Source organism: Aethina tumida, chromosome 7 (genome assembly GCF_024364675.1).
Source record: "Aethina tumida isolate Nest 87 chromosome 7, icAetTumi1.1, whole genome shotgun sequence".
Taxonomy (NCBI): Eukaryota; Metazoa; Arthropoda; class Insecta; order Coleoptera; family Nitidulidae; genus Aethina; species Aethina tumida.
In genome coordinates, this window is record NC_065441.1 from 15,675,286 (window position 1) to 15,702,612 (window position 27,327).

At 29.7% G+C, this 27,327-nt stretch overlaps 1 protein-coding gene across 2 annotated transcripts; it reads right to left on the bottom strand.

The window, feature by feature from the left end:
• Positions 1-3,107: 3,107 nt before the first annotated feature.
• On the bottom strand, positions 3,108-22,083 carry LOC109598162 (glutaredoxin domain-containing cysteine-rich protein CG31559-like). Of its 2 annotated transcripts, XM_049969988.1 has the most exons (7): positions 21,811-22,083; positions 20,469-20,491; positions 14,547-15,219; positions 13,034-13,446; positions 4,854-5,087; positions 3,982-4,047; positions 3,108-3,906 (listed from the first exon to the last, which is right to left on the bottom strand). In XM_049969988.1, the coding sequence occupies exons 2-7, from the start codon at positions 20,481-20,483 to the stop codon at positions 3,733-3,735; spliced, it is 1,575 nt and encodes a 524-aa protein (XP_049825945.1). In that variant the 5' UTR covers positions 20,484-20,491; positions 21,811-22,083; the 3' UTR covers positions 3,108-3,732. The 2 variants fall into 2 exon arrangements, with proteins under 2 accessions (XP_049825945.1, XP_019869565.1); XM_020014006.2 differs by lacking the exon at positions 20,469-20,491 and having other exon boundaries at positions 3,109-3,906; positions 21,811-22,082.
• Between the last annotated feature and the right edge of the window lie 5,244 nt (positions 22,084-27,327).

Below are 27,327 nucleotides of genomic sequence, written 5' to 3' on the forward strand. Positions count from 1 at the left end.
GATTCGGGACGCGTGGATGTGTCCGAACCGTTCCGTTTGTTTTTGGCGTTGACGCGTAAAAAATTTCCCTTTCGCAACCACGCGTTGGTCCGACCCAAACGGTCGATACGGTTTAATTTGTGGGCAAAAATTTTCATAATTTTTCAAATCGAATTAAATCGAGCAATTCTAGACTATTTAATATGAATTTAAATTCCGCGTTTGTTAATTAATTTAACTGGTAATTAACTTCCTGAAATGAATTTTTATCCGAGTCCATGTAAATTTTATCGCGAAATTATTTTGCAAATTGGTTAAAATTAAAATTTGAAACCTTTTGATTAAATTTTAATACACATGTTCGTTAATTAATTCAATTATTAATTAACTTTCAGGAATGTATTTTTAATTCCGTTGCATGAAAATATTTTGTATACTTCGTAAAATAAAAGCTAATTGAGTGAATCCAATATTAAATCAGCTTTTAATCAACTGGTGAATTCGAAAATAATTGTTAAAATTTCATTATTTTTTAAAAAATCAAATTTCCACTGCAAATCAATTAATTACTGGTTAATAATCCTTTCCCGTTTATTACTCCGGATTATGAGAGGTAAAAACTTCATCCATTAATTATTTTCCTTCTTTTCCCTCCCCAATCGATATTTTTATCTTGCAAACTGAGACGATCATTGTTCTACTCCGGATTACATTTTATATTTTCAAGAAAACACTTCAATAGAAAAAAAAAAATGTGTTTGAAACGTAAGAGAGGCAAGAATAAAGTTTTTTGCTTGTTATAATAGAGATAAATCGTTAAGATGTGCCGCAAAATAGGACGGCTCGACATAATGGATTGATAATAATATCGGCGAAAAGTGGATAAGTAAAAGTAGTTATCATCGATTTCCGTTGGGTAAATGTTTAAGGTAAACGTTGGATGCAGCTCGATATCCAAGGATTGAGCTTTGCTGAAAAACTTTTAGTGCTTTAAAAATTCAATATATCAGATACTACTAATCGTAATAAAATGAGTGTAGAAAAATGATAGACGAGGCCCCGGAAAAAACGTGGAAAATATTTGAGTCTGCCCGTTAGGGGGCTTAACGTCTTTGTTTTACCAGAAAAATAATTTTTTCAATTAAAAATGCATTTAAGTGTAAAAATTGAAACAGATAGAACTTGATAATACCAGTTTGGCTCAATGTAAGTCTGCCTCATAAAATTAATAACAAAATAAAGAGTTTTCTTTAGCGAATTAAAATTTAAAAATAAACTAAGAAAGAATAAAACAAGAAAAAAATATGACTATAGAAAATCTCTTTTTAGTAAATTTTAAACTGGCACAAAAGAAAAACTGGATAGACGTAAATAATACTGATTCATTCATGCTTACATTTTTAATCAAAGCGAAATGCTATACGGCCGTGTCACATAAAACGTGACAGTAAAATGATTTTACAGAAGCTGAAACGGTTCATTTTCTGGAGAATAAATTAAAGACTATTTTTAATTTGTGCCCCAATCAAAATGATTAAAAATATCCATCCTATGTTATTCTACACCAATTTCATGAATCGCGATTCTAAAATTGAGGAGAGAAAAATTTTATGTCGATGGATTTAAATAAATAAATATCCCGGATTTCAAACGACCAAGAATATAAAAATAAAAATTCGTTCGGTTCTTGGTGTATTGTACGGGTTGGTTGTGTGTCACATTGAGAAAGACATAAAAGAAGAAAGCACATATGGTTTTATTGCAAGAATCCTCTTAACGGAAGCCCGACATCAACAGGTTTTGTCCCGGGAAAACGGCTGAAACTCCGCAGGTAGCGGAGCACTGCTGATATAATATCTGTTTCAGGGTACAAACGCGTAAATTTCTTTATAGAAAAAATAGAACCGACTTACACAGTATTTTTAATTAAAAATGTGAACTTTAAGGGGGACAAAAGCATAAACAAAAATGCAGCGGGATTGTGCTAAAAGGATAAAGCCTGCCGGGCGCAATTCGCCAATCTCGCTTTGATTTGCCATCGCAAACACGTGACATTAGATTTTTAATCGGACGGTCAGACATAAAAGTCGAATCCTGCGGATGATGAAAATAGAGAGTGGCCGTTATTTTGATTGTGTGTGTGAGGGTCTCTTAATATCGAAATCGATATTTTCATTTATAGTGGCCGGTTAGACACGTGTGTTGACTTTCGACGGTCAAACATGTTTGGGATTTATTATTTTTTTATATCCGACCTCAGTTTCCAGGATTAACTGGGAAATACAATTATCGGAAATGTCAAATATTCCCCGGTGTCGACTGTTTTTTTTTTATACAACTTCAATCAAGGGCTCGATTTCTTGTGCAATTAAATTTTTCACCTAAATAAACATTAGTTAAAATCTTACTACTATTAGCTAAACTGTAGCTCAAATCGTTGCTCTTTAAGCACCTCTAATAATCCTTAAAATTGATCTATATTTTATGAGTCCTAGTTTCATAATGGTGGAACATTCTAAATACAATGTACATTAATCATGCACCCTTATCAATTTCACGACAAACTTCAGTAACTATATTAATAATTTCCTGCAATTCCACCTCTAAAATTTGCTTCAACTAAACTAATTGACAAATTTCGGGTTCTTTGTTGTATTTTATAAGAACAGCTTAGTTAATCTTTAATATAAACTAATTTTATGCAAATTATTTGAGGGAGTTTTTGATGAATGATAAGTTCGTGTTCAAAAACGTGAGGCAATATTAAAATATATTTGAATATTTAATATTTGTCTTCTAAGTAATTTGTAAATGCGACATGATAAATACATCAGACATTGGACGTTATTTGTTGAATCTTGGTACGTAAATAATTTATCACCTTTAGATGGTGTGACAGTTTTATGATTTCTTGCGTTCGGCCCACGTGGCTAAAAAGATGCGGTATAAGAATTGGAAAATTTATTGCGGAAATGTGTCTCTGATTCAAGGATTTATCATCTGTTGTTATGAAGGTTTTTCATCAAAATCTCTAGGCTTTAATGTTGTGTTTTTCGTACAGAAACCAAAAAAAAAAAAAAAAAAACAGCAGGAAAGCAGTAAAAATAATTCAACTTTTGTTTATAAATAGTATATTTATTTATCCTAATATTATTACATCAAAAGCTATACTAACATATATATTTTAAACTTTAATTTTACAGTCATTTAATCATAAATAATAATAATACAATTAACTTTAAATTCTACTGTAAAACATTGATTTAAAATAATTATGCAAATCAAGCACAAACACATGAATGTAAATAATGTACAAATTAATTGTAGACTTAATCTAAAATTCATCCAAAAATCTGAAACATTAGTTACATTATTGTAGGAATAAATATTCGTGTTTTTTTTTTTGTTTAAATTAAAGTAGATCATATTTTTTGTTTGCGTTCAATGGACTTTATTCATATTCGTAAAATAATAATTACAATTACTATCACTCAAAAGTCATAAACTAGAATACAAATATGTACAAAGAACTAATTCCTTTACATTGAGCTGGAAAATATCGACTAAGATCATAAACAAGATCAATTTTTCGATTTGAAGTGTGCAATAATAACATTAATTACGTGATGTGTAAAGTAGATTCGTTGTAGTACGTCCCTCTGAAATTATAAGAATCCGATGGTTCCCTCCATTCAATCTTCATTTATTTACATTCAGTTATCGTCGTGCGTTTTCTTCTCCAGTTTCCGCGTATTAACAAGACGGACACCGAACCAGTCCGACCTCGTCGCAGTTCATACATTTTAGGGCCACAAATTCGGCCGTAAAGTGGTTCCTGTGGACCGATTTTTTGCTGCCGTTGCATACCTGGCAGGGCAGGAGTCTGTATCCGCCGCAGGATTTGCAGGTACTACACGCGTCGATGCTCTGAAAATGTGTCAGTTTAATTTTTGTTTGAGGTTTATTTTGTACTTTGTGGACGACCCAGAACGATTAGCTCACCTTAAAAGGTTTCATTATTCTTCTCAATTCCCCGCTCTCGTTTAGACGTTCTATTGTTTCAGCGTCCTGAAATGAATCACGTAATTATTGAACAAAAAAACTTAATTACAAATAAGCAACTTTGTACATAAAATGGCTTTTGTAATTTCCGGTTATCCTAAATGAACATTTAATTCCTTGAAAAAAAAATAGATTTAAAACAACAGTTGGTGTATATCAAACTTTTTTGCACATTAGCAAATCACCATATCATCATATGGTCAAATAGTTTGGTGATTTTTTGTTCTCAATATATTGGATCACTGGGACGAAGAAACAGGGTCATCATGTGTGACCTTGAAACAACGATTTAATATGATTTTATACCTGCCAAGTCTTTGGAATGTTGTCTTGTTGTTGTTGTTATTACATGCATGGAATTCGTTGAAACGATTAACTAGATGGACCAATACCTACTTAAATTTTAAAATTCTTGTGTTGTTTTTGACATTGAAGATGATGAAATCGTGTTTTGTTCTAAATACGAATATTTTGTGTAGACACATCGTTGAATATTCGTAATTGGAATCTGAATTAATTCTAATGTGTTATTCAAATATCACCTATTTATTACCATTATTAATTGGATGTGAACTGTGTCAAATGTATTAGGTTCTCATGGTGTTAAATGTTAATAGTGAGCAATATTATATGTATTTGTAATTTTATAAGACTATTGTCCACTTTTCCATTATTATAATAAACAGGTTTGTTTAATAAAGAAAAGAGAATGAAATGTTATTTATGTGGAATTTAAATGATTTAATAAACAGCAATTGTGTATGTAAAAATTCGAAACATGTTTACTTTAGTTAACATTGTTGAATACTTACACCAACATGTTGTCCATCGACAAAAACCTGCGGGACAAGAATATGTTCGCAGTGCATCCTCTCCTGAATTTCGGATTGGTACTCGCTGCTCATAAAAACGTCCCTTTCCTCAAATTTGACCAGAAGTGTCCTCAGGATCTGCTTGACTTTCATGCACGCCTGGTAAGTGTCCCTTAGGATGCCCATTGTCGTTGTGTAAACTACCACCTTTCCCGCCTCTTTCTCTTTGTAATTCTGTAACAAGGAAGGTGAAAGAGAAATTCTAAATTGCCAATAAAAATCTGCTCTCTTAAGCAATTTGGAACAAGTGTTGAAGATTCCTTTGCTTCATTGAAAGGTTTATTGCCGTCTTTGCAATAAGAAAAACAGCGAAAGAGATTAATACAACCTATTTAGGATTTCTTTGACTTCCACAAAAGGTTTATAATTTCCAATGTTAAAAAATTGAAATTATTTCCTGGTAATCCGAAACACGAGGAAAGTGGCGAATCAGGAACTGAAAACTATTGGCAAAATAAAGGAATGCAATTCCATTTCTCTGTCCTTTCACAAACATGATGAACATAATATTACCAGTTATTAGCGTTTTTTTCATAAATATTCTTCGGATGGTAAGCAGGTATCCTTGAACTTTCACATATACATGAATTTCAATCGTGAGAATGTTTATTACTTCATCAATTACTGTAAACGGTTCTGATTGATTATTATGCCGATATATTATAATATGTTTACAAAGTTTTAAAGTGAAATAAAAGCCAGTCATTTTTTATTCTAGATTGTCTGGTTGGCTTAACATTTTATTAATGTTTATTATTTTGGGATATATAAAAAAACAATCTTTTAAAACTGATTAATCAAGTGATTTTTGGATTATTATCTAATTAATAAAGTTTGTTAAATAATCGTTATTGCTATTAGAAGTTGACTTTGTCACACTTGAAAGTTCTAAAATAGAATAATTGCTCGTCCAAAAGGCTGCTTAGTAAATGTGAAATTTCACTAGTTGCACTATTAACCTTTAAAGGAATTAATAAAGTTTTTTTATCTAGTTAACAACAGTATAATAATTATATAATTAAGTTAATTGGAGAGTAAAATTTGTCGTGTGGAGTAAAAGTAAAAATACCTACAACTTAAGTAATTATAATAAACCCGACGGTGAAAGTTCAAACACATTATTATATTTACAATTAGTTGAGAGCAAAATGCAAGTATATGTTTGCAAAGCACATTTACACAACACGAAATTGCCAGCTTGTTTAAATTAGCCATGAAAGAAACAGATTATTAAAATGGTTAGTTGAGGAAAATAATAGATCAGGTAAAAATATGAGTTTAAATTGCAACTGTAACATTCGACATGTCTACTATCATAAACTACAACAGTGCAATTTTTGCAATGCCTCATTCCGTTAGAACAGACCAGTAGCAACATAAAAGCAATAATAAAAATGATGTATTCATTGCCCCGGAGCAGATTTACAGTTCGATTCGTAACTGCACTGAAGAACTCGACGAGTGGACAACATAATTTGCACTTCCATCTGTCCGTGCATTCGTAATTTCGTAGTCGGCATTCTCTCTGTGTCCGCGTCAAAATTGTAGCGAGAGCACCACTGAGACACATTTTCTGTTGCGTGACGGTCCGCTAGATTTTTGTGCCGCTAACTTGCGTCGTGCATATTCAAAAACGTCTCCGATTCGTACCGCATTATATCTGCGAAGTTTTCGAACATCGAGATCATTAAACGGTTAAATTAATCTCGCAAAATTGTCCTGGAAAGTGCAATTAAACTGCAATAAAACGCTGTGAGATTAGAAAAAAATCGTTTTGCACGTTTTTGTACGTCAAAAACATGTCATTGTTGTAGGAAAATGAATTGGATTCATGCAGCTTGCATTTTTTTATTTGTTATCACAGTCGTGAAAGCGTCAAATAAAATTTCTAAATTCGTGTCGATTATCATAGAGTGTGACACTTAAAATCTTCATTTTAAGCACCGAATTTTCTCTGATTTTTCATCACCTACACGGTTTCATGTTTTCACTGACTGAATTGTGTCATTTTAATTGAGTATTTATGAACGAATGATTATCAAAAACATTTATTTTGGTATACGGTGATGGTTAAAAGTATAGGATAATTTTAAGAAATCGTAATGTTTATAAGACGGTCAATATTTTTGTCACTTCAATATTTATTTTTATACTTATAATATTATTTGGATTTACTTTTTTAATGAATGGGCAAACAATCCTGTGGAAATGTGTGGTAATCTTGTCGACTTGATGATTTCGTGTGTTTGATATTACTTATGCTTATATCCATGTTCATTATTTTATTTAAATGTATTTAAATTAATTTTTTGCAGACTATCATTAATATATATATTCATTCAATAAGAAAAAATATATAAATAAATCTAATGAAATGAAAAATAAATTTAATAAATCAATATTTTTGACCACTGTGTCACCATTTTATTAATATTATAAAACAGGAAGGGCAAATGTGTTTTGTTTTCTAAATCCATTTTTTAAATATCAATATTCATAATTCAAATAAATAAATTGGAAATTTGAAACGACGTATTTAATTATTAATTTAATACAGTTTTATAATTTTGAAATTTAATTAAAAACTAAAATTTAATAATAAATTTATTCTATATTCTATAGAAAGTTAATTAATTGAATTTAATATATGTGCTGGTACGTTTATTATAATTATTCATTCATTGACATTATTGTGTTATTTTAAAATATCATTTTGTAAGTAAAATTTAAAAATTTGATATAACGTACAGTATTATAATTTAAATTAATTTCGAATTAAATGATTAAACATAACGAAAGGTTCAGCATTGAATTTTAAATTTAAATCTTTTTAACTGTACAAAAATATTTATATATTTAAAGATTACAATATTAAATATTAAACGTCATCAAAATTAAATCATTAATTATAGAAAATTATTTAAAACTGTGTAGTTAGTTTAAAATTGCAGGCTTTTAAAAACTTAATTAATTTAACTGATTTAAACTACAAAAAGTAAAAAAGCTATTTAAAACACAAATGTTTTATTCAATTTAATTTTAAAGTTATTGAACATTTGCCAGAAACTTTAAATTTAGCTGAACTAAATATTATGTATTATGCTCCTACTAAATCTAGGTTGATAGAAAGAATTTTAATTAAATTCAGTTTATTGACTTGTTAAATAATCCCTTGTGAATAAAACCATTTTGAAACATTTTAAATCATCCGATTCATTGTGAATTTAATTGAAAAATTAATTTATTAATAAAGTAATTTACATTTGATTAGTTTTTTTGGTAAAAACGAAAGATGAATGGAAAGTGAGTCGCGTTTGTTTAGGTCAATTTCGTACCTGATCAGAAACCTAAACATTTTAACATCTGCATATTGATTAACTGAATTATAATTTTTGATTATATGTAGTTAGTGCAATTTCATTTCAGTTTATGCACAATTTACACAACATTTGTTGCCATTATATGCTTAATCTGTTTAGAGCATTAATTCAATTAGACAATTAATGAATGTAACCTAGAAATGGCGCCATTATTTCGGTGAAACTTCGAATTTTAGAAAACGCAAACATTAAGCACACAACACGAATTCGTATCGTTTATGTTTGTGACACTTTCAATATTGTAATTTGTGTTTTTGTGTTCGAATTACTAATGCATTATCAATTTACTTTCAGCAATTTACTTAGTATCATTTCCTTTCTTTGAAGCGATTAATCTTTTCATCAGTTTCAATTGTCCATATTAAATTCGTACAGTGACAGCGATTTGTAAATAAAACATTTTAATAAGGTTGTTTAAAAAGAGTCATTCAATTTAAAATGTCAAGGTATCAAATTTATTCGAAACGATGTCAATCCAGCCACAAAAGAACGATTTATTATCACTAAATATAAGTAAGTGGTCATAATTGTGATTTGACTTGAAAGTATTTCCAAATCATCAATTTTATGGTTTTTAGATGATTTACAAAGAATTCTGGCAATAAAACAAATTTATTTTTAAAAGCTTCACAAAATAAACAAGTCTAAATAAAAATTTAAAAAAGCTTAAAATCATATTTAAATTAAATAATGAATACTGCTCCATCTAAAGCATTTTGTTTTTATCTATTAGCTTTAATTTATATTTAAGTAAATTGGTTTCCAATGAACATTGAAATAAATGACAATAATAATGTTTTAAATTGTATTTTATCGTGGTCTGAAACAAATCGATCTTTAAATAAAAATGTAGGACAATAAAATCTAGTTTTTCCATCGTAAAAATAATTTTCAGACAGAAAAATAAATAATTCCTTCCACATATTCGTACAATAAGTTATAGTTGTGTAACGTTTGTAGTGCATTAATATAATTGCCGGACTAGAAATGTGATCTATAAAAGTTGTATCGGGTTTTATCCGTATGAATTATAGTAAAAATTATTTCACTTTCTCTCGTAGTTTTCTGTGCTGTGTCTTATGTAATTTAATAATTACTAGTTATGAAATAATTTAATAAATATGTATAGAATTTACATTCTCGTGCATTAAAAAAATGGCATAACAGGTCGATTTTCATGCTCAACCGGGTGAATGATACGCTCGGAGTTTTTACGAAATTACATTAATTTGTCACCTAATATGAAATAAAAAATGTTTCCATAATTTCCACGGACAATAATTAATAACAGTAGCAGGAACGAGACACACGAATAATTAGCGGAATTATCGCAATAAATTACGAGCATAGGAAACAGTTGCAGATTCAGTTTTATTGTCTCGACGACGAAAAACAAAATTTCTAAATAACACAAATGTTTTATTAACACACTTAGTCAATGTAAATGGCGAATTTCTATCGCAATTTCCTTTAAACCGGCTGCACAACAGTTTTGATTTAGTATGGAAGAAGCATTCGGTGTTGCAGTAGAGAGTCAGTCCCTAATACGAATCCTCAACAATATAACGGACGAGAACGTCGACTTTTGTTTCTCTATGTTAGTCGAGAAATTGGCAGGTGCGGTTTCGCACGGAGAAAGTCCAAATACGCAGGAAAAATTATTTCGTGGACCGCAAGTGTAATTGATAAATCAACCGTGCCACTGTGACAATTCAAAATTATGTTTTCTAATAAAGTCACTCGGATCTCAATTTATTACTGGCTATTCAGCGTTTTGTTCGAAGAAATTTCTGATCTTCAAGTAATTACAATCACACTTGAAGAGGTTAGAAGGGATTAAATTGTTTAAATGATTGTTTCGTTCATAATTTTTTAAATGACCATTAAGTTATTGTTGTTGTTTATTCTTTTATTGATGGAAGAATGTTCTGGTCTTTTACAATAACATGGAAGAGGTTATAAGTGAAGATTATTTTGTTATGAAGAAATTTGGATATTCCTGTTTCCTCAAAGTCCATTTGTCTAAGAATTATTTGTCAAAATTATCAATTTCGCTTCAAAAATTTAAAGAAACTGTTGCATATAGTATTTTACATATCACAGTTGTGATCTTGAATAGGGTGTAAACTATTTTAATAAGAAAAGACAAAATTTCAAATTTATAAAAGATATATGAAGTTTATGCAGAGTGTCCTTCAAAAGTCTCTACAGAATTCTGTTACAAATTCTCGAAGTATGTCGATTTGTCTTATATTACTTTAGTACAAAAGATGACAATTACGAATTTGTAATAGACTTTCTCCCCTCCACCTCTCGGAATACCATGTATATAAAATTTAATATTCCAAATATTTTTAATATGTATTTAGTTTCCAATTTTTGGCAAAATTCTCTAAAATTTGATATAATTTTAAAAACATGAAGCTTTTTAATATTTTCACCCACTTTGTTTAGTACGATTGTCAGATTAACATATTTATTCAATCAATTAATATAAAAAGAAAACAGAATCATAGGATTGCCAATAATTCTAACAAATTTACAATTTTATGGATGTCATAAACAATTTACAGTTAAAGGCTTCTAGTAGTACTAAAATTTCTGTGGAAACTAATCAGACTGTAAAAAGCTCCACACTTTTTATAATATTGTAAAATTTACTGAATTTTACTTTCCAGAAAAAACAATTCAGGTGCCAATAAAAAGCTTCAAGAAGATGCAAATAACGAAATGTATAAAATTTATTGTCATGTGTTTTGCCATTAATTTTCGTGCATAAACTTTTTATGTAGCTTTTAAAATAAACCAGATACAAGTTATGAAAAACTAAATATAATGGAATTGGACTTAACCCATCAAAGACTCATCAAATAACTTTTTGGAAGTTTCTTGTCAATAGTTCAGTAACAATAAAGAGAAGTGGTGTTTCCCTTGCTACTTGTTTATTGGAGCATTTTACTCAACATTATCAATCCAAAGTACATGAAGTACATTCTTACATCAAAATCCTCTTAAAATATCTTTTAATCATAAAATCAAAACATCACGTGACCTTTTATGAGTGTTTTTATTGTCTCCATTGTGTTTCAAAACAGATGATTAAATTGTAACCTTTTTCGTGGGCATTTATGATGTTACGATCATCTTTAATATGTCACGATAAGATCAAGGATTGTTGGAGGCCAAATATTCATTTTTTTTTCCAACAATTATTAATTTCCTTTTAACACAAAATGTTATCTGCGTCAATTAGCCTACAGTTTAAAATGTTCGCTGTAACAATTAATGCTAATCTTGATGGTTGAATTAACTGAAAATTATGCGCGATGTGCTCATAGTTTTCATATGAGCAAAACAACTACCGTTCGATGTTATGGGTTTTAAACGTGCACACTAAATGCAAAACCATGTTTTGTATTGTTGATAATGAAACGAGAATTGCATATTCTTTTGATTATTGTTGTTACTGGTGCCTAATTATCGGAAGGTTGAAAACAATGTTCTAATTTAAACTGAGAAATATAAAATAAACTCTATACATGTTTTCCTACCTTCTTACATTAATTAAATAAAAAAGTCATTTACAATAAACATAAATTCTTTTCGTGTTTTATGATTGTTGAAAGCTACGAGTAGGTATTGATTAGTTTCACATGTTTTCATATGTTAAAATTAATCGAATGGGCCATATAAATTCCAATTTTTAAGCGTATATTCGAGAAAAAGGTGAACGTATCGTAACGAGGACATTTTGCAGTGTGCATTAAAGCACCATCTGTAACGTTCGGAACGTCGAGAACGTACGGTACATTCGAATATTTCTGGCCGATGCGAAAACTTCAACAATTAATGGAAATTTTAGCATATGCCATTTCGTGTTATTTATAGACATTGAAAGACATTGCGATTATTCTGCAACGTGTTTTTAGTCGTGCTTTCAACCTGCTTCGATGGATTGTTTGTTTAACTCAATATTAATTATTTTTGGTTGCCTCGTGTTCATATAGTTATTGTGAAATTAGTTCCGGGGTTTTTGCATTCTGCTTGTTATTTGTCTAATTAGTACATTTGAACTATTTAATTAAATAATTTAATATGCATAAAAGTTGTAATTAAATTTGTTTCTGTGAAAATAATTTAAATTGTTATCTAACTTCTCAAACAAAGCAATTCAGAAAATTGTTCAGTTTATGACAGTTAATTAAATGAAATGTTATCAAACAGATCTAAAAACGGTATAATTAGTTAGTGGATAAGATAAGAACGGAACACAAATTATATAAAATAATTGAAAATGATTAATAATAATTATGTATTTGGATTATTTGAAACTGTTTGACTTGTTCATTTGTGACATTAGCCCAAAATATTCAAATCTTGAATAGTTCAACAGAAAGTAAACATTTTACTGAAGAAATTCAGGTTAATGTCGAAAATAACACAAATTCGTCAACACTTATTCATTATTATTCATTACTTTCTATTATTGTTTTTGATTTACCGAAACTTGTTTTCCACAAAACTGTTTACAAACCAAAAATCTTCCAATATGTATGAAAATAGGAAAGCAGGTCTACAATTTACATCAACCAGATGTTAAGGCATTTACAGCAAAAAAAGTGCTAACACTAAAATTTAATTTGAAACGTTTAATCAATTGCATATGCATAAGATTTAGAAGAAATCTGTTACAGTTAACAGACACACTGATGGTGGTTATTGGATTTCGAGCTTTTTTACCTTGGATGTGGAGTTGATTTGGAGGAAGGTGGCGATGCCGGCCCGTACACGATTTTTCACCCCGCGCACAGTCCCTTTGGCACTGCGGATGGTGGCCGCCCCGTCACCAAGTAAATCCTTGTAACCGGCGAATGTCTCGTCCTCCACCACACACTTTACATTATCACTATTGTCCGCGTCCGTTTGATGTTCGTTGATGTGGAAGTTGTAGAACATGTCGGCGTCGAATTGGAGCTGCTTGTTTTTGTTGTTTTTCGTCATTGTTTTCTCCTCTTCGATACGTTCCTCGTACGATTTTTCGTCGATTACCGGCGTAGACGATTTGATTTGGGGCTCGGGGGTGGTCAGTTTGACGTTACGCTGTCGGATGTCCTGCAAGAGGGTTTGGGGCAGGAACGACGACTTGCCGCTGCCTAAAATTGCAATAGGTAATGCGTTATTTTGTGATTTATGTCTGTTAATTGATAGGACTGTTCATTATCTGAGCAAATTTTACTTTTAACGACGTGATTACAATCATTTATGTACCTATCTTATTGATATATATATATATATATATATATATATATATATATATATATATTTGGCTGAATTAATATTGAGTATTAATAAATATATATTTTTAAAACAATTTTATTTTTATCATTAATTTAATACATTTTACTAATGCATTTTGATAAATGAATTGAAAAATTGTAATAATACAAAATATTTCAAAATAAACTTGTGTATGATATTTATTTAATAAAATATTTAATATAGAAAACAATTTTATATAAAAATCGTTTTCAAATAAACTTTGCTACATTAATTTAAAATATATATACATATTATAAATGTAGAATTTATTTCATAACTTGTATACTTTTCATTTAACGTAAAATATTTAATAAAGTTTTTTACGTAATCAAATATTAGCTTTATCGATAACTTTTATATTTGATATTAAAAGTTTAATGAAATATCTACAATATACAGAAATTAATTAATTAGTGGGTTGTTCTCAAATTTCCTTTGAAAATTTAATATTAAAATATTAAATTAATGGGTAATAGATAATTTCAGAAAACTCACAATAAGAAAAATAATTTTTATTTATATATTTTACTATATTATAAAAATGCTATAGAACAAAATAATTATTTAAAAGATCATTTTTATTGTATATAAATCTGTATTTTGGGTACGAGATTATGTTGCAATAAATATTAGATAATAACTCAACGAAAATGATAAGTAATAGATAAATTTTAAATATATAAGTGTACTGATATCTGATTAAAAGAAATAATAATTTTTTCATTCACATTTATCGTTATTTTAATAGTTAATAATAAAATTGGATATATTTATTATATGGATTTTTCTTTTGGACTAATGATATTAATTATTATTTTTAACTTTTTACTCAGAAGAGTATTGTTTAATATAATTTTATGTTAATAAGAATATAAAATTTAATTGGTAATTTAATATTTGAGAAAATGGGCATTTTTTAACAAACAAAAATTACCTAACAAATGGTTTTCAACCGGCGACATCTTCCCGCTGGTCAAGGAGTCGCAGCTGATGTTGCTCTCGCCGTCGCTGTCGACCTCCGCGCCCGAGCTGGAGCTGGGCGCACTGTGCCCGCCCCCGATCAGGGTCACCGACACCCCCGTGCTGCCCTTCTTCTTGGGCAGCGGCGGCGGCGTGCCGTCCAGGTCGCTGCACGTGCCCGAATCGAGCGTGTCGCTCGGCGATATCTGACCGCTCGACATCATGCCGCAATTGTAGAAGAAATAGGGGCTGTTCTGCGTCTCCATGTTCAGTCCATGCACCATTTCCGTCTCCGAGTTAACACTGATACGAATGCAGGCCGGTTCGCACACTACACTACCGTTTTTCGTGTCCTCATCCTCTTCGAGGGAGTTCGGGCTCGAGCACTCCTCGAAGTTGATCACGCTACGTTCCTGGTTTATCAATGTGGTGCTCTTCCGTTTGTCTTTGTTGCTGACGATCGGATTGATGTGGATCTTGACGACATTCTCGTCGGGCACCTCTTGGATTCTGTAGTGGTACACGTCCAAGGTTTGCGGTACCGCGTCTGTCGCCGGTACCGTTGCTGATAGTGGGGAGCGTTGCTTGGTTTTCGGAGGTAACGGTGGTACGGCTGCTGTTTCGGCCATTGTGCACGGATTAGCTATCTGAAAATGCGTATAGATTTCTCATTATTTGATTTGTTTTTGGTTTTACTTAATTTATTTTTATAATTAATAATTATCTTTAAGCGATGCTTTATTACTTGTGTTTAACCTCACACAAAATAAATTAATCAGTACCTTTTAACATTTAATAAGTAAATTTAATGCCTTTTACAAATTAATACAGCTGTAAAGAAATGGATTTCCCATATTCTATTTTATAAAGTAATATTATTGTAACTAAAATAACTGGAACATTTTTAAATTTATTAGAATGAAATAATTAAGACCAAGAGGAAAATAGAGTTTAAAATTAAAAGGTTTGTTAAGTAACAAAATTATTTTGTATATAATAAACTAATAACAGGGAATGGACTGGCACAACTTTACTTAATTAATTAGATTAAAAAAGGCACTAGAAAATTTTATCAAAACGTCAAATATCTTTTATTCTTTTAAGAGTAACATTTACTTCAATTTAATTTATTATTTATTAATTAGTTTTTAGAGAGTTTTTTTTTTAATAAAATTTTAAAATCTAATATGTTGATTTTATGAATTATTATTATGAACCCAACGCAACTGAATACAATTAATTTATTTGCATATTAAGTTAATTAAATATTTTAAATCTTTTTAAGTAATAAGAAGTAATAAACAAATAAAATATAATATATTTTATCTGTGTTGATATATAAAAATACCTAAACTTGTGGATAATTCTTTTAGAAATTAATTAATAAAACTAGAGTACCCATAATTTTGTCATGGTTCCACTTCTGAATGTTTTAATGAGATCATTAAAAATATTCCTAAATCTCTCAAATTAAGTTTGGACCAGATACTTGCTTTCCATAACTGTGCTTCACAAAAACAACAGATTGCATTGTTTATAAAGTACCATCGTGTCTTATTCATTATTTCTAATTTGCAATCAGTCAAAAAATAGGTCATTTGGTTATGCCTGTTTTATTTTAATTTACCACATGTGTAAAAAGTCAGTTTCAAGTAATGCGAAATGCAATATAATTAACTGTGTAATTATAAAACAGTAGAATAGTTAAACAGCAACGTTGACACAATCCCAGATATTAATTCCTGGACGTATTTACTCGAGTGTGGTCCCAAAAAATATGCCTTGAATAAAGAAAGTTACAGAAAAAATCGAGATCATCTAGTATAAAAATCACGTTTGTTGTGAGTATAATTAATGAAAAATACGTTCGACATAGAAAGTGCGTGACATTGATTCGTGGAATACCAAAACTTCGGTATTAAACCGAACATCTGTGTATAATTTGCAGATGAAAATGTCTCGATCAACACACCAATTCATCGTAAATTTAAAATACTTTGATAAAAACACACTTTCCAAACGAAAAAAATCGTTTTGATCCAAGTTTTTGATTTTAATTATTCTTGTCCATTTTTCATTACATCCAATATTAAATCATTTTAGGCAGTTTACAATATAATATTAAGACAGACAAGGTTAATTAGTACAATTATTAATGAGCCAAATTTAAGGCATAAACAAATCTTAATTCAATAATCGACGTCAAAATAAATCAAATGATTTAAAGTATCACTTCAGGTGACCTTACAAAATGTGACTGTAAAAATTCACATAACTTCAAGGCTGACCAATAAAAGTTCTAATTGTAAGTTGAAATTAAAAATTCCAATTCATTATTTACGACAAAAAACTATTTATATCTTAATTACATTATTTTTAAGTATCAGTTTCTGGTAATTGTAAAATTCTTTTGTATTCTCGTATGTCAAGGTTTCTCTTGTAGTTAAAAGAGAATAATTAATGCATTTTTTTTTCAGTTAAAGACAATTAAAATAACTAATAATTTTTAATGATGTGCAAAACGAATATTTTCGTAAAAATTGTTCCCTTTCACTAAATATTTAAATCGAACCATCGATTCGGTTTACACGTTCCATATATTTTTGATAAACGCATTCATTAAATACTAACACCTTTAATTACGACCTCGATTTTAAACGTCAACCATAACTGTTACAAATTATGGGGTTACAACAATTAGTATTGCCCATCAAAATTAATACACTGTGAATATTTACATTTTATATCGGGCGAATATTTTAAGCGTATTTGGCTTGTGGTGATAATTTCTTAACGGTTAACCATTTGTAGTTAACATAATTGTGTTAATAGGGAAAATAGATTTGGAGATAATAAATTTGATTATTTAATTCAGTAATTAAGAGCACGGTGGGTGGTTTTATTTGATTTTTAACTGAAGATAGTCAAGGTTTGATTGTTGATAGTTTGCTGAGTTTTATTGAAAGTTTATCTGAATTTAATATTAAATAATTATATAGTTAAATGTAAAAATGTGTTAATTAATATTTAATCTACTAGACAATTAAATAAAATTAGTGTTAATAGTAATAAATAAACTTTCTAACTATTTCAAAGCTATTCAGTTTTCTGTTATACTTTAATAAAATAATTGTAATTGTAAGACAAAATCAATGTTTTTAGCATTTAAATAACGAATTTATGTATACAAAAGCCTCTTGAATAGAAGGGATGATTCGGCCGGAAATTCAAATACGATACTGTCAGGTGGTTCTCGCCACAATTTTCAACCCTTGTTTCCTCTTATAGCTTTGACGGCAGGTAATTATTTAGGCCTTCTCGAATAAGGGGATTACGAAAATTTAATATCGGAACAGGATGGTCTGATGGCGCATAATTATCTATCCTTAAGAAGTGAATTGTTTTGAACCGGAATTATGCTGGTTAATTCTCGAGGAACTGAACGATTAAAAAATATTCTTGTAAATACAAAAAATTTTTGAAACATATTGCCCCATACATATTTCCACATGCTTACATGTGACAATCGATAAAATTGTTTGCCGTTTGAATTATGTGGCCATCCTGAAGATTTAACGCATAACTCTTCCATACTTTAATTTATGATAATTTTATTCCCGTGTAATAACTTAAAAATACATTCACCTGTATAATTATGGCGGTCCGTTAGTCCTGAACACAAAACGACCCAAGAACAGAAAACTACATTCCCAAGCCAAGCAGCTAAACGCAGAATCTGATTTAAAAATAAATTATACAGGTACAAATGGACCATTGTTTTTGGTGAATCATCTCTGAAACAGCATGTTCTTTATTCTTCATTGTATTTTAGCCAAATTCACTTTCATGTGTGTAAAAAATGTTTTTAATTTTATGGATTTCGTTTACTAAAGTTGGTCAAATGTATATTTGTTTTCTTCCTCGCTAAGATAATTGTCTAATCTTTATGTAAATTTAGTCATTAACAAACATACTTGGTTGCAAACTGTTTTGATTATTGTGTTTCAAGTAGTACCTTTCAACCTATATTTCTAAAATATTGATATTAGGTAACTGTATGAAATTCCTAAAATCTTCATTGTTTTCTCATATAAGTGTTTAAATTATTACACAAATTCTCAGTCTTGATTAACACCAAAGACAAGAACCTAAAATTTTCTAAATTTTGTTTGGATTGGTACTTTTGGTGCTTTCATTTCATCAATTTATAAATATATTGAAGGTGCTACTTTGTCTTCATCCTGTTCCCATATAATATTCCTCAGTTTTCCTCATACAGAATCGAAAACAGTTGTCGCCCATCAGACCATAGTAGGAGAGAAACCGGTGCGAACAAGTATTGCTCGCCTCGACGGCGATCTTAATCACAATAATCCCCGACAAGTGGAACAGCACAGTGCCGACCGACGGTAGAACAGTTGGAATGCGCCGGATGTATTTCTAATAGCGCGGGCAGAGGAAAAATGGGCACGTGACTCGAACCGCACCGGAAACATGTGCATAGGCCAAGGAACACTCGGTACCACTTCGATTCAGTGTAGACGCTGTAATAGTTTTCAAGGACGGCAACTACTAATAGACGATCTGAATTGTTTCTTAAGGTCTGCTAACCCATTTCCACCATTACTTTTTTGGCCTGTGCTGGAATTATTTATTGTTCATTATGGCTTACTTATTACTTTTATGGTGGTGCCCATACAAAACTATGGGTACAAACTTCTTTGTTTTTTCCTACTTGAGGTTTAAAAAATATTTTTTAGAAATCAATGATCAGAAAGAAAGCTGGGTAATTAAAAACTAATCACCAGTTTAAAATGCGTTAAATCACTTTAATGGTTTTAATAAAACTTGCAGCAATTGAAATTAAATAAAAAAAATCAAGTACACAAACAATTGGAAACCAATTACCACAACCCACTTCATCTTAACTATTCACACTTTCATCTCTCCACAAGGCGATTGATTTGAAGATTTCTTCTGCACATACATCCTTGATATAAATAAATCTGTGTTAAATAATTTATTATATTTGGGAGTGTTGCAATTTACATAATCGAAGGTCGTTCGAATATTGAACAATTATGGTATTAAGATTTTTAACAAATGGCGAGTCTGTGAGTGGCCCGCCAAAAAAAATTGTTACACCTTAGTTCTTTGTGGTGATTTTTGCCCGGCACGTTTCCTTATTGCCTATGGTAATGAAGTTTTTGTTGTCTTGAGACAAAATCAAACAATTAAAATGTTGATGTTTGTCTCATTTTATTAACTGTCAAAATTGCGCAGTTAAGATAAATGTTTGGTGGTACCTTGAACTCATATGACTTTAAAGAGGCGCTTAAAACATGATTTGCCACTAGCTTAACACAAAAGCACAGTTATAAAAATCGATAAATACCACGTAAATCTCACACGTCCCATAAAGAACATCGAAAACCCCATAAAGCCGCGAATCGGATTCGCTTATCTGGTTTCACGTGTTCACAATTTATTTTTAGATTGGCGAGGTATTTTTTGACCGAACAAACTGGTTCTTCTTTAATCCGAAGAAGAATAACCACCACTTTGTAACTAACTCCACTCTTGTTGTTTTTCTTGTTCGCCAAGTCATGATTAATTCGATTTATAGAAATTTCAATGTTAGGTATAAGATATGTGTGATGCAGTTGTTAATTGAATGCAAGAAACGTGTCCATCATGATGCAAAAGTTTCGCGTTAGTTATTTTATGTTAGTCCAATTAAAAATGTACTTTCTATATGCATCTGATTGTGAATAATAAATACAAAAGCAGACTTAATGCGGATGTGAATGATTATAATGGAATTCAGAAATTTCATCTGAATCATCTTGATTTGAAATCTATTGATATTTTTTAATGGTTCCTGACGAACATTTACTTCCGGCTTCTTCATATGGAAATCTTAAATTATAAATAATTTTTGTGTGTTACTTCCTAATAATTCAAGCAAACTAAACAACATGAATTGAGTTGCTGGTTTGCAATAGTTATAATTCAAATGGGTCATTGAAAAAATGCAGTTGTCTAATTTCCTGAATTCTACTTTCTATTTAAGGGTGTTAAATAATCACTTGCAGACATAACAATGTTTAAAAGAATTTTTATAAAATTGCGGAGTCTAGATTTCCATCATTCCTCTAGTTCAGGATGTGTGTCAACTCCGTGTTAAATGTATGCTCGCATAATAAAACAAAATCTAGAACGAATAACGTACGTAATTTTATTTTAAAAACTGCCGAGTGTTTTTAACATTTCTTGAGAAATTATTACCACATACATAAGTTACATATTTAATTTCCACGTAATTAAATATATTTTGGAGTGTTTTAATTAAAATGAAATTAAATTAATTAAAAACATCAAACAAACAATATTTTGTTAAAATGCAAATACGATGAAACTTTTAAATCTAATAAACTAATCAGCAATTTCATTAAACCAGCGCTTCAATTCAAATATATTTTCAGTCTGTTGCAACTTCCAGTAGATTTGTTACAATTAATTTGTGTATTTAATTTGAATACATGTTTTCTTCTATAATTGCATACTCACATAAATTTGTACGTTGTAAATATTTTGAATTCTTTCTAATTTTGGCCAGTAGTTTGATTATATTATAGTAGAGAATTCTGATTTGTTAATTTGGTAATTTAATACTTCAATTTGAATATTTAAAAAAAAGTTCATATATAAAGTGACAAAATTATAAGAATTACAATTAGTAAATCATCGAAAAACAAGTTTGAAGCACATGTTTTTCTCATGCCCAACTTAAATTATGGGAATACCAGAGAGTTAATGAAGTCGTTTATAGTCGGATATTTTATTAGTTTATTTGGTAACATCCAAAATATGTAATTTTTTGGCTTGCTTCTTAGAACTGTTTTTTATTGCTTAAATTTTTAAACATTTTAAAACCATTAAAAACAAAAATTTAATTTGTATGGAATACCATTCCGTAATTATGCTTTTATGGGTTTTTTGTTAATTAGTTTAGCTTTAATTAAATAATAATCGATAATAAATTCATAGTCGAATGTCAATACACGGACTTTCACTAGATGCAATAAATATACCTTCACCAAAAATTAGAAGGGTACCCCATAAATTTCCAATTGATAATTAAAAGAGTCCGCATAATTTGTCCGCCAATCTGTAAATTTGCATCCGAAATCAATCTGTGCAAACCATTTACAATTTAAATGATCTGACCGACTTACCAGTTTAGTTGCGGTAATCCAATGTTATTTATTAACATAGCACACTCAAATCGAAATCATCGAAACATCTGCCGGGCGCAACATGCAAAAACCACAACACAAATCCGATCACAGTCCGTACCCGGTAATCGTTGGATTACCAAGCGGATCGCCGTATCGGTTTAGAACAAACGCGCGGTATTCGAAGACAACGGACTGGTGGTCAGTTGGGTACTGGTTCTCGGTGTGCCACTTAGGTGCTCGTTTCCATCGGCGGTTCAGGTACCCGAGCTGCAAGGAAGGTTCGGTTGAGTAGTCGGGTACTGCTTTCTCAATGACACTAGCGCGCGGCGCAACTTTAATTACCTTCTTTTATTTTTGTCCGACTTGCATGGGGAAATAATGTGAGTAGAGAGTCGCGAAATCGAGTTAGTTCTTTCTTTTTCCTCGGATGCAATTCCACTTGTTACAGCTTTTACATGTAATACTCGATTTGGTACTTATCATCAGTATAAACTGTTAAATAATCCCTCTATTATGAATTAGTTTCCAGACTCTTTAATTTTAATAGAAAAGTCCTCCTCATCTCTGTTTCTTCTTCAGTCCCATGTGGCAAAATCCATATCTTGTCATTACTTGATCGTACAGAAAATTTTTAATTCCATTTTTTGTACGCTCTACCAAAAAGGTATCTTACAATTTTTTCATAACTCTTACCCTTTAGAAGATATCGGAGGTAAAAGTTTAACAAACAATTTCTTTATTTCTAAATTCTATAACTAGTAAATAAGTAAATATTATAAAATGTCGAACATATATTTTTGTAGGAAATTAAACGCTCCACAAAAAAGGGCTCCTGTGATTAATCGATTACCATACTTTTACCATTTGGAAGATATTCGTATTCGAATCCCAATACGTACTGATTTTAATAGTTTTTTAATAAATATTTTAAATTTATCAATTTAAGACATGAATTTTGAAAATATTCATAGAAATTTCAGTTTATTTTGATAAAATAACAATTTCTAAGTTGTTTTGGAATATATATTTTTTTAATAATTTTTTTAACAATATTATCTTTTCATAATTTTGCTCTTATCACAATTTAGTATCATGATTTAATATTTTTGAACGGGCTTATTTAAAATGTAACTCAAATTTTGTTTCACCAAAATTTATAATTGAATATTTTTTGTCTGGGGAATTCGAGAATTTAGTGGGTAGTTCTGTTTTTCATATGCTGCCTCATATTTCTATGTTACATACATAGTTTTACTTCTTCTAAGTGGTGTCTTCTTGTATATAACTATAACCAAATAATTAACAGTTGAGTTTTAATTTATTTACTTTTATTCTTTTCTATCGATATATTTAATGATATTTCTTAAATAAAAAAACTATTTTTTTCTGAAATATGTAATGAATTATCTTTTTGGAGAGCGTTTAATTTTCTACAAAGATATATGTGAGCATTTTATAATATTATTTATATTAAAAAAGAAATTTTTGTTAAATTCTTCAAACTGTGACTTCCGATACGATACGGACTGTAAACAATTTTAAGGTACTTGTTTTTTTACAAAAAATAGAAATGAAAATTTTCTGTACGATCAAATAATGACGAGATATGGATTTTGTCATATGGAACTGAAGAAAAAATGGAGTTGAGTGTCAAAATTAGAAACAAAGTCAAATTTTAAAATTTAATAATATTAAAATTTATTATTTTAATTTTAAATTTTAAAGACATTTGAATAAATATATAAATTATAAATATTTCGGTTTAATTTACCTTGATTCATGATGAAATAATATTAATTAACCAGATAAAATTAATAATTTGAAGCATTTGAATAAAAATAGTGTTCATAACAGCTGGACTGTTTTGAATATCCAAGTTCATTAAAATAAATTACTGGATTTATTTTTATTAAGCTGAAAATGAAACAAAAATATTATATGGATCAAAATCAGGAATTATGTTGAGAGGTCAATTAATATCAATTGTTTGTTTCCAAATTTGAATATCTTTACATCTCGTCAATTCACTTACAAAACACACTTAAGATAACACTATAATCAATCATTTTAATTTCATTCTAGAATTCTGAACAATATCAATTGAGCCATCACGTCGTCTCATTCAACAATCATCCCACAACTTGAATACAGTACCCCGATTAAACCAATGTTGTAATATGTTAATTGACATTTTCCCATGTAACACACAGCGTCTAATTATATATTTTTTCTTAAGTGTGCGTATAATAAAGCTAGTTAAAAAGTGTGTAATCCTTTTGTGCGGTGTCGAAACGGAATCTTCTCATACAATTAGTACAGTACCATCGATGGTCTTGTAGTGAAAGTACCCGAGATTTTGCGAATCTCGTTTGGGTGACGAGATGAACAAATAGAAAAAAATCGTATTTGTCGAAATCAAAGTTGGGTTTTGTGTAAACATTGTAGATTTTTGACGTTTCGCAACGAGATGTGTTTCAATTAACAGTTGATCACGGCTCGAAAATACCACTTATGGATAACTGGTTGGTTACGGGTGTTGTTCGTGTTTCCGTGATTTGCGTTGCCATAATTTCTCATGGTGTTTGCTTAATAATGTGGTTTTGAAATATTCTTTTTATTTGGATCATAATTTTAATTAAAATTGGATACCAAAATAAATAATACCTATAATAATAAATACTTAGTTTATTACTAATAAAGATTTATATGGACAATTTTATAGCACTATTATTTAAGCCGTAGGCAAAATATACGATTTTAGTTGAAAATAAGTTATTATAAAATATACACTGCGCCTCTTGTGAAATGGATTACTGGGATTATTTAAACGCATAAATTAAACAAAATTGTATCAACAACAAAACTTTTTAATCTGTAATAAAACAAATTATTTGGAAAATGAATAAAACAAAATTAATTAAAATTGAACGAAGTGGAATATTAATTTTCCCATCACTACTTGACTATTACCTTGCTTGGCCTTCAAGTTTCTCCCTCGTTGATATACTCAAAATTAGTGAAGGAATAAATATGTTACTTGATCCTACCTCATTCTTCTTTAAGAGCATTACTTCTAAATTTTGAGGCTGGTGGTTTCGGGAGCACATTTGTCTTTGGAGACGGTATCATATGTATTTACTTAGATTGCAGTTTGGTGAATGAGGGGGCTCTGCATTCGAGTAATGTCATGATTTTGCAACGCCAAATTTATAAGCCTCGTTGAAGTCATCCACAAAATCTTATCGAAATTTATGAGTATAATTATAATTGGTTGATTAATCAAATCGCAATATTGTTGAGCATATACAGTTTCTCGGTTTATACGAAACTGGACGAAGGCTGGATGTAGTGAATGTGTCATTTCGACTATAAAAAATAATCAGAAAATGGTCTTATCTTCTGGTCATAACCGTGGTTTATTACACATTGTAAGACATTATACATTTGGGCTCATGTTCCAATATTGCAATTTTAGAGCAAAGTCTTCCAAAGAAAATCTTCTTTGAGGCGTTTATTGGTGCTAACTTTAATATACTTACCTTTTAGAGTTGAATAATTGAATATTTTTAATCTGAGGAATTTGAGAATTTAGTTTCAAATGTTGGTAGTTCTGTTTTTCATAACTTATACTTATGAGTGTTTTGTGACTTATACTAACGTCATCTGCGGTTTATTTTCATTTCTATGTGTCCTCTTGTATTTTTACATTGCATACATAGTTTTCGTAGGTTCCAGCTTTGTCTTGTATATAACTACAACCAAATAATTAACAGTGGAGTTTTAATATATTTACTTTTTTCTTTTCAATTGATATATTTAATGATGTTATTAATTATTTAATGATAAATAAAAAAACAATTTTTTTCTGAAATAGATAATGAATTATCTTAAAATTCATGACTTAAATGGATAAATTTAAAATATTTATTAGAAGATTTATGTTGGGCATTTTATAAAATTTATTTATATTAAAAAAGAATTTTTTGTTAAATTCTTCAAACTTTGACTTCCGATACGATACGGACTGTAAACAATTTTAAGGTACTTGTTTTTTTACAAAAAATAGAAATGAAAATTTTCTGTACGATCAAGTAATGGCGAGATATGGATTTTGTCATATGGAACTGAAGAAAAGTTTGACATTCGATACGGTACGGACGGTATGAATTATGAAAAAATTGTAAGATACCTTTTTTGTACAGCATTCAATTTCTTACAAGAAATAGAATTTTTCTGTAGGAGTAAGTAATGACCAGATACGGATTTTTAAAGTGTCTAGAAACCAATTTTTCACTGTTGGAAGTTAAAAAAATCGATTTTTTTGACCCACCCTATATATATATATATATATATATATATATATATATACATATATATATATATATATATATATATATATATATATATAGGGTAGGTCAAGCCTCGTTGAAGTCATCCAGAAAATTTGGTCGGAATTCTTGATCAAGTAGAATTATAATTGGTTGACTAATCAAATCGCAATATCGTCGAGCAATTACAGTTTCTCGGTTCATAAGGGGGTCTTGAAAACGTTTTCTGGCTCTAAGATCAGCTTCATGCAACCTTCTTCTGATGGTAGACGTACGTACAGTGATTCTAAATATTGGACGAAACCTGGATGTAGAGAATATGTCATTTTGTCTATCAAAATTAATGAGAAAATGGTCTTGTCTTCTGGTCATAACCGCGGTTTATTATACTTTGAAAGACATTATACATTTGGGCTATTTGTTATTAACTCATGTTCCAAAATTGTAATTTTAGGGCACAATCTTCCGAAGAAAATATTCTTTGAGGCGTTTTACTGTGCTAAATTTAATATACTTACCTTTTAAAGCTATAAATAATAAATAATATTAGTGGCCAATATAAAACATAATTAACAATTTTTAAAAATCAAATTATCCACTTCAAAAGACTATTTATTAGAAATAGAAAGCTTTTATTTGCCCAATGTTATGACTTCCATAACAATGAAACAATTCATAATATTATGCAGAAAATCTGACATGATGTGATAGAAAAAAGTTGGAATAAGGTTAATGAATATAAGAAAATGCAGAAGAGCATTTCCTAATTAATCTAATTAGAAGTAGAAAACTAGAAATATTAAGACAATCGATAACAGTTGTGAGACTGATTCATTAATAAGTAGTGCACACATTTTATATCTTGAAAAAAAAAACATACGGTCCATAGTATTTAGAAGTAATTACGTGAAATAAAATTATTACTTAATCAATGTTTATACTGTTACAAAATCACAAATTAGTTCTAATTTGTCATTAATAACTAATTGATAATTTTTACTGGCCAACAAAACAGTTGCAAAACGCGCACCTTGTCTCAAATTACATACAATTATCGAATTAAAACAAACCAACTGTTTCCCATTAATTCCATATGTATCTGGAACCAAACCAAAATAAAAAATCTTCTCTAATCGTCAATAAACTTACATTTATTACAGGTGCCGGCGCGTTTTAGAAACTTACG

What these genes read in the sequence shown, in the direction of transcription:
- LOC109598162 (XM_049969988.1), bottom strand. An exon ending in AAATCAACTCCACATCCAAG is followed by an intron (nt 5,088 to 13,033) that starts GTAAAAAAGCTC and finishes TCCTTGTTACAG; the next exon opens with AATTACAAAGAGAAAGAGGC. An exon ending in TCGATGGACAACATGTTGGT is followed by an intron (nt 4,048 to 4,853) that starts GTAAGTATTCAA and finishes GATTCATTTCAG; the next exon opens with GACGCTGAAACAATAGAACG.